The sequence below is a fragment of the Nomia melanderi genome, chromosome 2 (assembly GCF_051020985.1).
Source record: "Nomia melanderi isolate GNS246 chromosome 2, iyNomMela1, whole genome shotgun sequence".
NCBI classification, from domain to species: domain Eukaryota; kingdom Metazoa; phylum Arthropoda; class Insecta; order Hymenoptera; family Halictidae; genus Nomia; species Nomia melanderi.
This window is the reverse complement of record NC_135000.1, coordinates 6,531,465-6,545,430: the sequence shown is the minus strand read 5'-3', so window position 1 is coordinate 6,545,430 and position 13,966 is coordinate 6,531,465. Positions and strand designations below refer to the sequence as shown.

The 13,966-nt window shown below is 37.2% G+C and overlaps 1 protein-coding gene across 1 annotated transcript in view; it reads left to right on the top strand.

Moving 5' to 3' along the window:
* Positions 1–23: 23 nt before the first annotated feature.
* The window catches only part of LOC116425041 (uncharacterized), a 90,647-nt gene continuing 76,704 nt past the window's right edge, over positions 24–13,966 (top strand). Inside the window, exon 1 of the mRNA XM_031972263.2 lies at positions 24–1,084. Within this exon, the coding sequence (XP_031828123.1) occupies positions 1,010–1,084 (75 nt within the window). The 5' untranslated portion in view covers positions 24–1,009. The remainder of the gene's footprint in view (positions 1,085–13,966) is intronic.

Here is a 13,966-nt window from a genome sequence, read left to right as displayed (position 1 = left end):
TTCTTCCGTCAGTGTCGCCCAGTCCCTCAGACGAGAGTGTACCGTGGAGTGTTCCGGAAGAGATTCCCTCTCGACAGCTATCTATTCACAGAATTTTTCGCCAAATTAACCACCTCGAACCCAGAAATCAGTGCTTCACATACGAAATTTCTAACGAATCTCTCGACCACATCTGCCTGTTCAAATTTTCCACAAACGAAAATCCTCGAAACACATCGATCTCAGTGTCCCTCGATCATCGGCCACTTTAGAGGATCAATCCCCTTCTAAACCAATGAAACATTAAACCAGTGGAATTCTACCAGAACGCTAGTGTGGTGCTCGTGGGCTAGTGTCGATCAACAAGTAGCTCGTCGCGTGTACAGGCGGTAGCCGGCTACGGTCTCCTAAATACTGTACACTTCATCATCTAAGATCGGTAGCTACCAACAATGCAACGATTCAAGCGTAGTTGAGTGGCTGGAAACACGTATGACAATCACAGGACTGTTCTCTGTTGCATAATCAAAGCTACGAGCATCTCGAGCGAAGTACTTAGAAGAATCTAGGAAATTAGAATATCGAAAGTGAAAGAGTTTCAGTGATCAACTGTGCACTAACCGGGCGTGGATATTTTCCTTGGTGGAACAGATCGAATAGGGAACGGTATCGATTGATCAAACGCTCCCGTTCCTGGAGGACATCCCCTAAGTAAGCTCCAGTTTGATGAATCGGGTGTCGAGCCTTTCTATAGGAGCGAAGGAACAATCTCCGAATGAAGTCCTTTTAGGGGAGCGTCGCGGTTGACGCTGGCAAGCAATTCTTCCCGGAAGCTGTGGATCAAGAAGGCAGTTCAGTTAGGGGACGATGTAGCTTCGATGGCGGGGAGACAGCGCACGAAGACTGTTCCGGGGATTTCGCGAGTGCTGTTGATGATGATAATGGTGATACAGTGATACGAGTGGAATGGTCGCGATGGTGACACCGTAGCTCTTGGGTGGTCAGAGTTCGCACCCTGGCAGTGACGCCGATGCACATTTGCACGCGGATCTTCGCCTGGGCATGGGATCTACTCGTCGGTAGCGCCGCGTACCCGATGCAGCATGTGAGTAACGGTGGTCCTCTTTGATCTGGAAGCTTGCATAGAGGCATTGTTCACTCGGGATCCTCTCGGCTAAGAGGATTCCGTTTTCTTTTGCAATGTCGAGGGTCTACGAGTTTCGGGACTCGTGGGAGGGAAGCTTTAAGGATGCTACACTGTCTTGACTTAGTAGAAGGTTCATGAATCAATGAACCAGGTTAGGCTTAATATAACTTTTGCGAAATCGCTTGGAAACTGGATTTATCGCTAAAAATAGGAGACTCGAGGCTGGTGAGTAACGGTGAGAATTGGGAGGAACATCTTCCCGAAAACTTCGGGCTGTTGGGTGCTCTGGAGTTTTTAGCTGATCATGTCGATGATTCATGCTTTTACTGAAATATCTTTAACGAATCTATTAATATCATTGTATTTTATTCTTTTCATCGTAGCACTGATTCCAAAAGAAATTCCATTACCTTATTTAACACTAACAATACTGGGCCAAAATTATTCATTCCCGATTTCCTCTTCCGTAATTATCAAAAAGATAACACATCCTCCGAGAAATGATTAAAGAAACTAATTTAGCAATACTCAAACTGAATTGCAAGTCAATTCTCAATAGACACGCTCTTGGAGTTTCTATAAATTCCAAAAAGGTCAATGCAATTGCTCGCTAGTTTTAGTGTCAAGAAAACTTCACTAACAGCTTATGATTACAATTAAAAATGTCAGCAAAACTTTTACCAAGAAATTGCCAGTAATTACCAACGAATCACTAGAGAATGATTAAATATCCATTGGCGGCAAAGTGTTAATCAGCTAACGCGTTTTAAAGGTATTAATTACGGTCCCGAAAGCGTGCGCTCGCGCGCAAATTTGCCATGCGGAGCACATGTTCGCCTCGTTAAAAGTTTCCTCGCTAAAGAGTATCAATTTCACCCTCTAAATCGCGAATATAATATCATTATTCGGGCGATCGAAGCGATCCGCATCTCGGGCTCGTCTTCGTGCTCCGGTTATTTTTAAATAAAAAAAGAAAAGCCGTCAAGTCGAAGAAGACACTCCTCCCTCCTCTCCTCCCTCTTCTTTCCTCGGGAAGCCACCCGCAAAACAGCCGCGCGGCGAGCGATCGATCGATCTTTTTTCCCGTTCGAACCGGCCTTACCCCGTTTATGCATTTCGCGAGAGTTTCCTGGCAGCGACGGAACAATCTGTTGCTCCCTCCGCTCGATTAACATCGTCCGAAGTTCCGTTCGAGCGATCCGTGATTTTTCGAACTGGAACAATACGACTAGCGTCTCGCGCCGCGATTGTTGCCGAACTGCGTTTGTCACGGAGTTTCGATTAAGACGAACGGAAATGACGGAAGTTGCTCCTATTTGTCGGCAGGAATAATGAGGATGGAAACGGATTTAACTCGCGATGAAGCGGAATTCTGGGCAGAAAGAAATCCGAGGAATTGAACTGTTTCTCTTTGTTGTAATACCTCTTTCCATCGCTTCGGTGCATTTGTTTCGTACCGAATTGTACTTATATTATTTTTGTTTGTTTACTGTACGTAGCTCTTGCCTCTACGGCTTTGAACAGATTTTACGGTTCTCGCTTTACCTTCCTGGAACATAGATAATCCTGTATGAAGGAAAAGTATAAAATATTGCTTTCAGGTTTTCAACTTCAAATTTTAAGCTTTAGATTGTAAATCTTTTGCTTTTACATTGTTAAGTTTAAGTCTTAACTCTAATTTATTTTTCATGTTTGTTTAATATTATTTTGGAATCAAGTCTCTTTGGTTATTTTTCGGCTTCTTTTTTTATAGTAATAGTAAAGTCTCGAATTGAAATTATATGTTGCAATATAAAATACAAAGGGTAATTATATTCTTAATATATTTATTTATGTATTGGTTTTAGCGTTCGGTGCATTTAATACGCTACACAAAAATGGTACGAGCAAGATGGCAATCTCTGTAGGAATTAAAATTTCAAATTGTAATTTCGATGCATTTTAATTTCTTAGAATTCAGAGGAAGGCTGTTGGATGTCTAATAAATTGTGGAATAACTTTTCAAGTTTGTATATCTATTTTTTCATGGAAAGGGAGATGTTTTGAATGTAAATTATACTACGAGTTCCTTCTTTATACTACGGTACGCCGATATACTAATTATACTACGGTACGCCGATTAATAACTATTTCTGTGATAAAGTGCGGTCCTTATTAAATTTTCAGTACGTTTAACGACGGCAAAAGTTATTAGTGTCCCTGCTTTAACGAACTGCACCGTATAATTATGGAATATCAGTGAAACATGTTTCAGAATATGATGCCGGACTCTCAGTTTTCGGTTTGAACGGCTGTTAAACGTTTCCCTTTGAAAATTCCTCGCCACTTTCCTGTGTGTCCATCCTACCCCGCGATATACGTCGAATTATTCGTTTGTCTCGTGCGCCAGCTTAATAATAATTCCCGGAAAATGCTGCAGTTGTTAGTAATAAAATATGATTTCACAGATTCACCATTAAAACACCTGAGAATTAAAACTCTTTTAAATCAGATTCAACAGACTTTTAAATCAGGTACCTACTTTATAAAATATTAATCGCTTTTTATGTAGTATTCATAAATTTCTACTATCAATAATTTTCTCACTATTAACAGAATTTTCCTATCCATAATTTTCCAAATTATTAATAATATTCTCCTATTAATAATCTTCTCAACTATTAACAATATTCTCCTATCAATCATTCCCCAATTAACAACAAAATCCCCTTACAAATACATTTCCAAACCACCAACAATATTCTGCAACCAACGATTCCCCAAACAGTCACCAAAATTCTACCATCAAAGCCATTCCAACGAATCTTCACAAGAATCTCCAAACTCTCCCCGAGACTCGCGGAAGAGCGGCCATTTTCCGTTCAGCCATCTTGTCACGGTCGGTTGCATTTCGACAACGGCGCGCCGTGCACAGATCGAAACCGTGCCGCGTGTTTTCTTTTCAAATATTATCCCAACGGAACCGGATCCCGGTTTACAAACGGAACAGCGGATTAAAATTATGGCTGGCAGTCGCAGTAAACAAGGTTATGTGCACGGCCCGTTGGTCGATACTGGCAGTTTAAGGCAGAAACCGTTCGAGACAGTTTCCGGCGGAAGTTCCTGTGGGAACACATAGTGTCCTGCGCTTGTAATGGAACCGCCGTTGCGCCCCGTAGGCAGATAGGCGAGCTTTATTACGCGGCGCCGTAATTATTTTCATTCGACGTTAGCCATTAGTTGGGAAATCGAGTTAGGGCACCGCGGTGTCTCGCGTAAACTTGCTGGAATCTAATGGGCAACTTCTCTTGGTCGCCATTTTTCTTCTGGCCGCGAGCCAACAAAGGATTTCACCATTACTTTAAAAGCACTTCGTGTAATAGGTTTAGAAAGATTCTACTTCATAAAATGTACTGATAAATAATAATGAATAATAATACTCTTAGAAATGATATGCTTCTGAATGAATAAAATGAACAGAACCTAAAAGCTACCTATCTCTCAACTATCTTTATTTGGTCCAACTCAATATTATTTATTTATAAAAAGATACTATAATAACAGAAATATACACGATTTCGATATTACAACTATATCCACATTCTCCCCTTAATTCCATCAACTGATTCCTGTTTCTCACGATCACAAGGAATTTCTGTTTCACGGGAATATCATCTTCGCTCGAAGGATTCGTTAATTGAAAAACGGGTCGAAAGCTTGATCAACTGTTCCGCAGGCAGCGCAAATTAGTTTAAATTTCCTGCTCGGGTTACCGGTATCTCAAAGTTCTAATTGTTATCTAAGGAATTAGCGCTGAGACGGTAAATTGTCGGAAGACAAATTGCCAGGGAATTCGGCTCCGCAGAACCACTCTACGGTCCACTCGAAAGGGCCGGCGAACATCGATCGAGGGTCGCCAGGTAGAATTCCGATCCCCGTCGTATTCTCGAATTATCCAAAATAGTAGAACAACGATCGCGGATGCCTGCCGTCGACACGTCGTCGGCCAAAGAGGAAGACTCCGGGGCGGGAATCAAGTTCGACGGTGACTCAATTAGCCGCAATTACGTATAATGATCGCGCAGCAAAGGTCATCTTCGAAGGCGCGCCCTTGAGTTCGGGGGTCTGCCGTGTCACTTGAGCACAGTATTTATCTTGGATATCCTTGCTTCGCTGGGGAAGATCGCGAAAATACGACGATTAAGATTTATATTTCACGCACCAGTGAATGGAACGGTTTTGACGATGCTTTTGCAGAGATATTTGGAAGATTTGTTCTTTAATTTAGTTCAAGGAGTTATTTCTTTTGGAATTTTGTATGCTTGCAAGTTGGAGGTAAATGAATTTATATTTTAGTAATAGGTTGCTAGTTTTGTCGAAATATTCTAGAGGAATTTGGAAAATGGAGTAGTCGTTCTTTGATTTAGTTCAACGAGTTATTTATTTTTGAATTTTGTATCTTCGAAATTTGAGGATAAACGAATTATTTTAGTTGTTACTAGACAGAAAGTTTTCGTCGAAATATTGCAGAGAAATTGAAAAAATAAAGGAGTTGTTTAATTTGACCTAATTACTTATTTCCTTCGTTGATCTTGCATTTCGAAAATTGTCAAATAAATCGATTTATATTACGACTGGCAGTATTTGAAAGTTATTACTTCAGATCGTACTCGTGAAATAAAAACGTTTGAAACGTTCGAAACTAAAACAGACCGGCGTCATAATATTTTCCTTTTTGATGCTCGTCATGCTGGTACACGTCGATAACTGTAAAAAAAGCGTGAGACCAGCTTCCGCAGCGTAATGAAACAATGACTGCACGAGAAAACAAAGAAAAAAAGGGTCTATCGTCGCCCTAATTGGAACACGCGCGAACGAAGGACTAAAAAGGTGTTGTCCACTTTCATCGTTTTCCAGGTTCACACGTCGAGAGTGTGGCATTTAACAGAAACACGATGAAAGTAGATGCGCGAGGAGATTGTTCAGTGGGAACTCTTAGTTTATGCTAAACATCGATCAACCCAGTAGAAATTAGGATTAATAGAATGCTATCAGTTATTATTACACGATCAAGTTCTCTCCAGACCGTTGCCTTCTCTCGGCAACTTTTCTACGCGATGATAGATGATTCTCTCGGGTTTAATATTAATTATCTTTCCGCGTGTGAAGCACTCTAGTTCATGTTTCCATCCTGATTAATTGCTTCGCGCTTGTTTATCAATATTTTCGACCTAACCGAGAGATAAATGAAAATATTTCATGAAACGAATATTATATTTGTATTGAATATATCTAAATTTTTTAAGTACTTCTATGCATTATCATTAATATTTTGTAGGAATAATTGACATGCAAATTTCGTTGTTAAAGGAATCAGTGGTTGATCCATGATACTTTCAAAATTATTTCCATTTTCCGTCACACCTGACGCCATTTTGGTTAAGCCACACGACGAGAAAATGTGTTTCATTTGAATTATATTGTTCTATTCGCCAAAGAATAATAATACGTCAGAGAAGAATTAATGAGGAGAGGTACTAACAATTAATTTGCGGTGTGCCTTGATGTCTCCTAAATTTGAGCCACTTAAACGTTGGTCAATGTTCAATTGTAGAGGTCGGTAGGCAATGGTGGTTGTAATTAAGAATACTTCGTCCGGTCCGTATCACCGTAGACCATAAACCAACGCCCTCTCATGCTTTATACGCGACATAAAGTTAATGTTGCTTTCAACCTAAATCGTAAAATGTACTCGGGCTCTATCGACAACATTCGCAAGCGAGAGCTTCTGGAGTGTCTCTAGAGATCATTCGTCACAGAGGATCTCCATGAATTATTAGGTGACAAGACAGCTTTCTCCTGAGATCGCCCTTCTAAAATTCCCATGAAACTTAAGATGTTGAGCGGGACGTTTTTCTTTCTTGTGCTTTCAATTTTCACGTCTCTTTGGAGAACATAACCTCGACGATGTTTTTACTGTGAATACTCGTGAATTAAGTGGGAAGTTTGTGTCGAACGACTTTTTAAATAGTGACTATGCAGTAACGAAATAATAATTGTATATAATTATACATAGCTATAAATAGCAATAACTATAAATAACTATAAATAGCAATAACTATAAATAACTACAAATAGCAATAACTATAAATAACTATACATATCAATAACTATAAATAGTAACAAAGGAGTAACCAAGCAACAACTAAGCAGCAAGTAGATATCAACTAAACAATCCGACTATTTTGAAGGTAGTCCAGTTTTAAAAAAAATCAAGTTAATCCTTGTAACAGTTACAAGTCTACATAATCTTTTCATCCCTTAATGAACATTATATCTTTTTTAAGTGAAAATAAACGGTTCAAATAATTCTTTAAATAATTCCAGGGACCGTAAATACTTTTATTCTGCTAGTTTCAAAATGGGGTCCAAGTTAATTATTATTTCTGGTTCTTGTCGCTCTCGACTATTCACGTCCAGCACAATAGTTTTTATTTCAGGTCATTACGAGTCATAAGACTGGTAACGTGTTAACCATTGGACTTTCTTAACGAGTAAATCTGTTTTTGTACCGGACTTCGTATGTGGTCGTCGCGGCCAGCGGTCCTTTAATCACGTTGATTACGTCGAAAACAGGTTCCAGTTAATTTCGCCGCCATGTTCCTTGACATTATTTTACGCCATTCTAGAAAATATTCTACGACATAGTTCATTTTAACTGTTAATAGCATTAGCAAATATAAGTGTTCCTTATTTTTTAATATAATCTTGCTTAACATTTATTATGAAGTTTTAGAGTAATCAATGTTGCATTTTAAATTCAGAAAATTTGAAAATTTATTGAAGAATTACTGTAAATAGTATTGTTAAAGGAAACTAGCAAGGTAAATTCGTATGTGTGGTCTGTAATCGTCTTCTCTAACTATCGAGGCAACATTACGGGACACAAAGAAACCGCAAACTTCCCAGCGAGTACCGGAAACGAGGCAAGCCGGACGTTCCACGGCCACAAGCGCCGTTTAAGCGTCTTCGATTCATTAAAATTAGGTCACTCGTCGTCAATTTAATTTTATTTGCTCTGTTGATCAATATTTCAGCATGTTCCCTTAACGAAACCATAATTTGATTTCCATTTGAAATATTTCCCTTCAATTTATATAAAGAAATGGCGCATATTTCCATGGAGCAATAAAATCAATTTTATTCTCAATAAATACTGAAAATAGTAAATTAATTATTTTCGCATCTATTTTAACAAAAAGATTAAATTCAATTAAATTACCATTTAACAACACAGTTACTATCCAGTAAATGTTAATAATAATTTTTATTTAAATTATTTTTATCTCAGTCAAAGGAACTGAAATAAAATGTGAAATGGAGAAATTTTATCTAATTTTATTATTTTTATTTTAATCATTACTATTTCATTATGAAACAACGAATACAAATTGTCAGAAGTTCCACGACAAGTCACTGGATTTTTACAGAAAGCGTATCAAACAAGGAAAGGGGAGACAGTAAGAGTTCTAGCACTTTAGCAGAAGTCGTTCCATTTCTCTGATGTATTCGGCGACGCGTACAAATGCACGTCTTCTTCATTTCACGCGCAAGTTCGTGACCTTTCATCTCGATCCGCGTTTTCCACGGCGATCAAACACGCCGCCGCGCCTGTTTCCCGCAGATTTTCGCGTGGCTGTCTCGCGGGCCAAAGACAAATCGCGGCTATGATACGTTTTCTTCAGGCACTTCGAAATATTCTCAGTGTAAACGATCGAGGGAACAAACAGAAACAAATATCCGACGTTATTGTAGCGATAAATCATTCGAGCAATGTAAAATATGTACGTGCACGTCGAGAAATGTTGAGGAACGATCCAAGAAACCAGAAATGACATAATACACATTAATTTATTGGCTGTAAAAATTTTCTGTAGGTACTTGATTAAATTTTTAAGCGAACGTTAAACTTGGTAGTTTCATTTTAAGATGTTTTAGTTTTTATGACCTCAAAGTTGATGAACGTAACTGGAGAAGAATGTTAAAGAAGCAAAATATTTTCCGAAATTTATGAAAGTATTTCATTCAATTTTTAAGCTGACATTCAATTTGCTAGTTCTATTTTAAGATGTTTAAACTTTTATATTTTCAAAGTCGACGAATGTAACTGAAAAGGAAGGTTAGAAAAGCAAAATATCATTTTGCAAAGTTCATAAAAGTATTTCATTAAGTTTTTAAGCGGATATTAAATTTGGTAGTTTTATTTTATGACGTTTAAATTTTTATATCCTCAAAGTTGATGAATCTATCTGGACAGGAAACGTTAAAGGAGCAGTCATCGACTTTTTTCTTTTCACTCGATGAAATTGAATTTTATATTAAACTCCCAGGGAAAATGGGAATATATTAATACTTAGAGAAAAGAAAGAGCGGTATATAGAACATAGAAATCTCTATGAAAGTGTTCGGTTTAATCAAAGGCATAAACGTTTTCTATCACAGTGAAGAATTTTCCAATATGGCGGGCGCTAATTCGACGATATTGCGTGCGGAAGTCGATGATGCGCGATTAAAATAAAATTCCACGGAGAATACGAATGACACGAAAAACTGTCAGCAGTATTTATTAATGTTTGTTTGCTAGTCGATGTGCATGAGTTCCTGCAAATATGTAATTTTTATTTAAACAACTTTTATTGTATCGAATCTGTTCTATTCAATGGTTTCTTCCCTGTGTTGTAAACATATGATTAAACATTTTCTCGTAATTAATAGATTTTCAATTTTATAAAATATTTGTAATATCTATTAATTCGAAGAATTTTTAAGACTCTATCTTTAACATTTTAATGACTTATTTTCTTTTCATTAAGGATACTTTACTAATTTCTACAAATTAAATTTCAAAATTGTACACAAATAACGCAAATTACAAATATAATATTCACCAAAGATTAGAATGTTTAAACTAGTAGAAGTACAAATACACTTGCTAAGTCCATAAATTTAAATAATGAAAAATAACTACATTGATTAATAAAAGTAATTGAAACTCTTGATTAATAGAGCTTCTGACTGACGTAGGCAATATACTTAAATAAATTATCAAATTGATATGATTTATTGATTCTTAAAATATTAAAATTGTTCATTAAAACTGCAGTCGAGAAATTCATTTAAAACATCAGCTTTCACGGAAACATCACGAGGATAATAAAGCTCTTTAAACGAAACACGAGTTCTCAATATTGTTCAAATTTCAGTGAAAATTCGAGTCGGTACCACTCACATTTTCTTTTATTTCTTTCCACTGTTTTTTCCCGTTCGCTGACCACAATATATATTTCCCCGGCGCAATGGCGACACACATTGACCTCTGACCCGCAGAACCACAACCGGAATGAGACGAAGCTTTTAAGGATAGCACACTTGTTCACCGGGAACCACGAAATTCTCTCGCTAATCCAACTATTAATAATTCAATGGAAAGTGATTTGGCACAACGAACTTCGATATTAATCCATTATACCGCGAGAGGCCCGGGAAAATGAAGGAACTTGTCGGGATCGTAAAGCGTCAGCGTTAATTACGACGAAATTCGTGTGGGAACTCGGAAAAGACAGTTTGTTAATCATTTCTTTGAAGCCCTTTTCAGTCTATTCTCGTTTAATTAATTAAAAATGCTCCACTACACTCAAAGTGACATAATTAAATTATTGGACCTTCTGTAATTAGCAAAACTGCAATAATTTGTGATATTAAACATTTTATAATATCATCAGTGTAATTATTAAATAATAATATTAAATAATCTATAATATTAAAAGTGTAACGTCGAGCTGGATTTCTTCAAACAAATTTAGATGTCGGATGATTAATTTATTTAGGTTTAATTAAATTTTTGCTGATTATTAATTCGCGAATGAAAGAAGAAACTTTTTATGCTGCTCTATTATAAATTTAATTGAATTCATCATGGGTTTAATCAATTTTAGGGGACCGTGGTGAGATTGTATAAAATGTAAATGTCAGAAATGAATGATGGTTTCAATTTGAATTTTACCACAGGGTGATTCTATTCGGATCTCGATCCTTTCAGATTGCTCGCGATGATATATCACGCGCTTCATTAACAGTGTGGCCTAATGAAATCTCCCATCGGCCACGGATGAATCGCAATTAGCCTAACTCCTTGTCTTTGCGCTGCACAATGATCTACTGGATCTGAGTCTGACGCTAAAGAGGAATAGTCAATTACGTTCAATGGCACTGAATAATGGTTGACAATGAACAGGCGATACTACAATGGGTGATATGAACAAAGCAGCCATCAACTTCAAGAAAGAGTTGTCGAGGGATCGACTAGATTTTTCTATTTGCGAAAATTGAACTGTAATATTGCTAACGCTGTTACAAATATTAAGAAGATGATATTAGTATTCTGTAAATTTTTATAAATGCTATAATAATAATTGTTAAATATCTGATATTTTATCAGTTAATCAAGTATTTGTAATAGAGATTTAGGAATAATTGATTTCTTAATTGAATTGGAAATTCCTAGGAACATTGATTGTGCCAAATTTTCGAGATTTTCGAAAACACTAGTACCATTTTCCCATTTCGACATCTACCAAAGGATTCAAAAGTAATTCTCAATTAAAAATTCCCAAACTAGAAGAATTGATTATATTATACCCTCAAGCTTTCCAAAAATAGTGCCATTTAGCCATTTCGACACCCATCACCTAAATATTCCAATTCCACGCAGAATTACTAATCACTAAAAAATCTAACACTCTACCAAAACAGTTGAACGATACTGTCACCATCTATAACTACAATTTCACAAATACAACCCTCAAGTTCCAATGAATCACACTAATATTCTATATACTTCAAACACTAACCCCAACAAATCATGCTAAACTCAACCAATCGATCAACCAATCACCCCAACAAAGAAAAATCAAGCAACAACTCATTAATCAATACAATAATGAAGAAAACAACGAAATTAACCGGTGCTTCATAACTTAGAAATTAGGATTAACCGAATGCTATCAATTATTATTACACGATCAAGTTCTCTCCAGACTGTTGTATTCTCTCTACAACTTTTGCACGCGATGATAGATGAGCTAAACTCAACCAATCGATCAACCAATCTCCCCAACAAAGAAAAATTAAGCAACAACTCATTAATCAATACAATAATGAGGAAAACAACAAAACTAACGATCAAGCAACGTCCCAACGAAGAAACCTATAGCGAATCGGTTCGAGTAAACTTCATTTCCGGCGGGGAATCGCGGAGAGCGATGATCCTGACACTCTCGGCGATCATATTTATCAGTGGTCGGTTGTTCGTCGGCTGGCTGTCTGAACGGGAGCCAATTCTATTTCTACCGCGGCGATGTCAGGGCCGCTGATACGGAATTCTGTCAGGCGTACCGTTCAATTTGTCTTCGTCGACGGGCTCGCGCCGCCGTGGGAACGTGATCGTGCAACGGCCGGATATTAGGATTCTAGCACGTCCTTTTGGCCAAGACAACGTCGAACACTGTTGCACGGTATCGGTTATTCTCGTCAACGAAGGAGGAAATGTTACATTCATAAGTGGCTTTCGGGAGAGAGTCGTGTCCAGTAGGAATTTGTTCCCAACGTTTCGTCATTGCAGCTGACATCATCAGGGATTAACCCCTTGGCCTATATCTTTCTCAACTCTGGTTGATACGGCTACTTTGTTACTAATAATTTATTGGAAAAGAGAAAAGTTCTAAACATATGTTATGCCTATATTTCGTTTTAATACATTGCGTACCGGTAACGAGAAATCTCGTAGGAATTTGTTTCCAACGTTTCATCATTGCAGCTGACATCATCAGGGATTAACCCCTTGGCTTTCTCAACTCTGGTTGATACGGCTACTTTGTCATTAACAATTTATTGGAAAAAGAGAAATGTTCTAAGCATATGTTATACCTATATTTCGTTTTAACACATAGCGTTTTGGTAACGAGAAATCTCGTTTTTATATAAAGACATTTAGCTATGTAACTTCGCTAATTACCACAGCATTGAAAAAATATAAAATTTCGAATTGATTATCTGTTTAAAATATAATACATAACAGTATGATAGCTGAGTTTTTCTATGTATAGTGAAATAAGTTGACCTCAGTGAAAATTGCCAACCGCACAATTCAGTTTTCTGAAAATTAACCGGTACGGGTCACCGGTGACCCCCAAGCAAATCGAATTGTAGTTCATTCAATTAAATGGCGATTATTTGAAAAGATTTGTATATTAGAAACAATGCTATCTAATGCGGCGACATTGAGCGAAATGAGTGCGCAATGATAGGGTGGTTCAATCAAATGATTTAATATTTTATCAGCACCTCCTTTTAGCCAAGAGAACGTCGAACACTCGCACGCTATTGGTTATTCTCGTCAAAGAAAGTGGAAATGTTACATTCAGAAGTGGCTTTCGGGTGAGAGTCGTGTCCAGTAGGAATTTGTTCCCAACGTTTCATCATTGTAGCTGACATCATGAGGGATTAACACGCTGTATGCCGTGGGGTCACCGGTGACCCCCAATCAGATCGAATTAGTATTAATTCTATTTTAGAATTAATACTAAGAATTACTACTGACTAGTATTCATTCAATTAAATTATTTGCGATTATTGGCGATTATTTGAAAAGATTACTATATTACAAACAATGCTACCTAATGCGAATCTTTGAGCAAGATGAGCGCGCAATAATAAAGCGATAAAGAGAACTAATTAATATTGTATAGAATCATTTTGATTTGTTATTCAAAGAGAATAACTTTCTATATGAATGGTCATCAA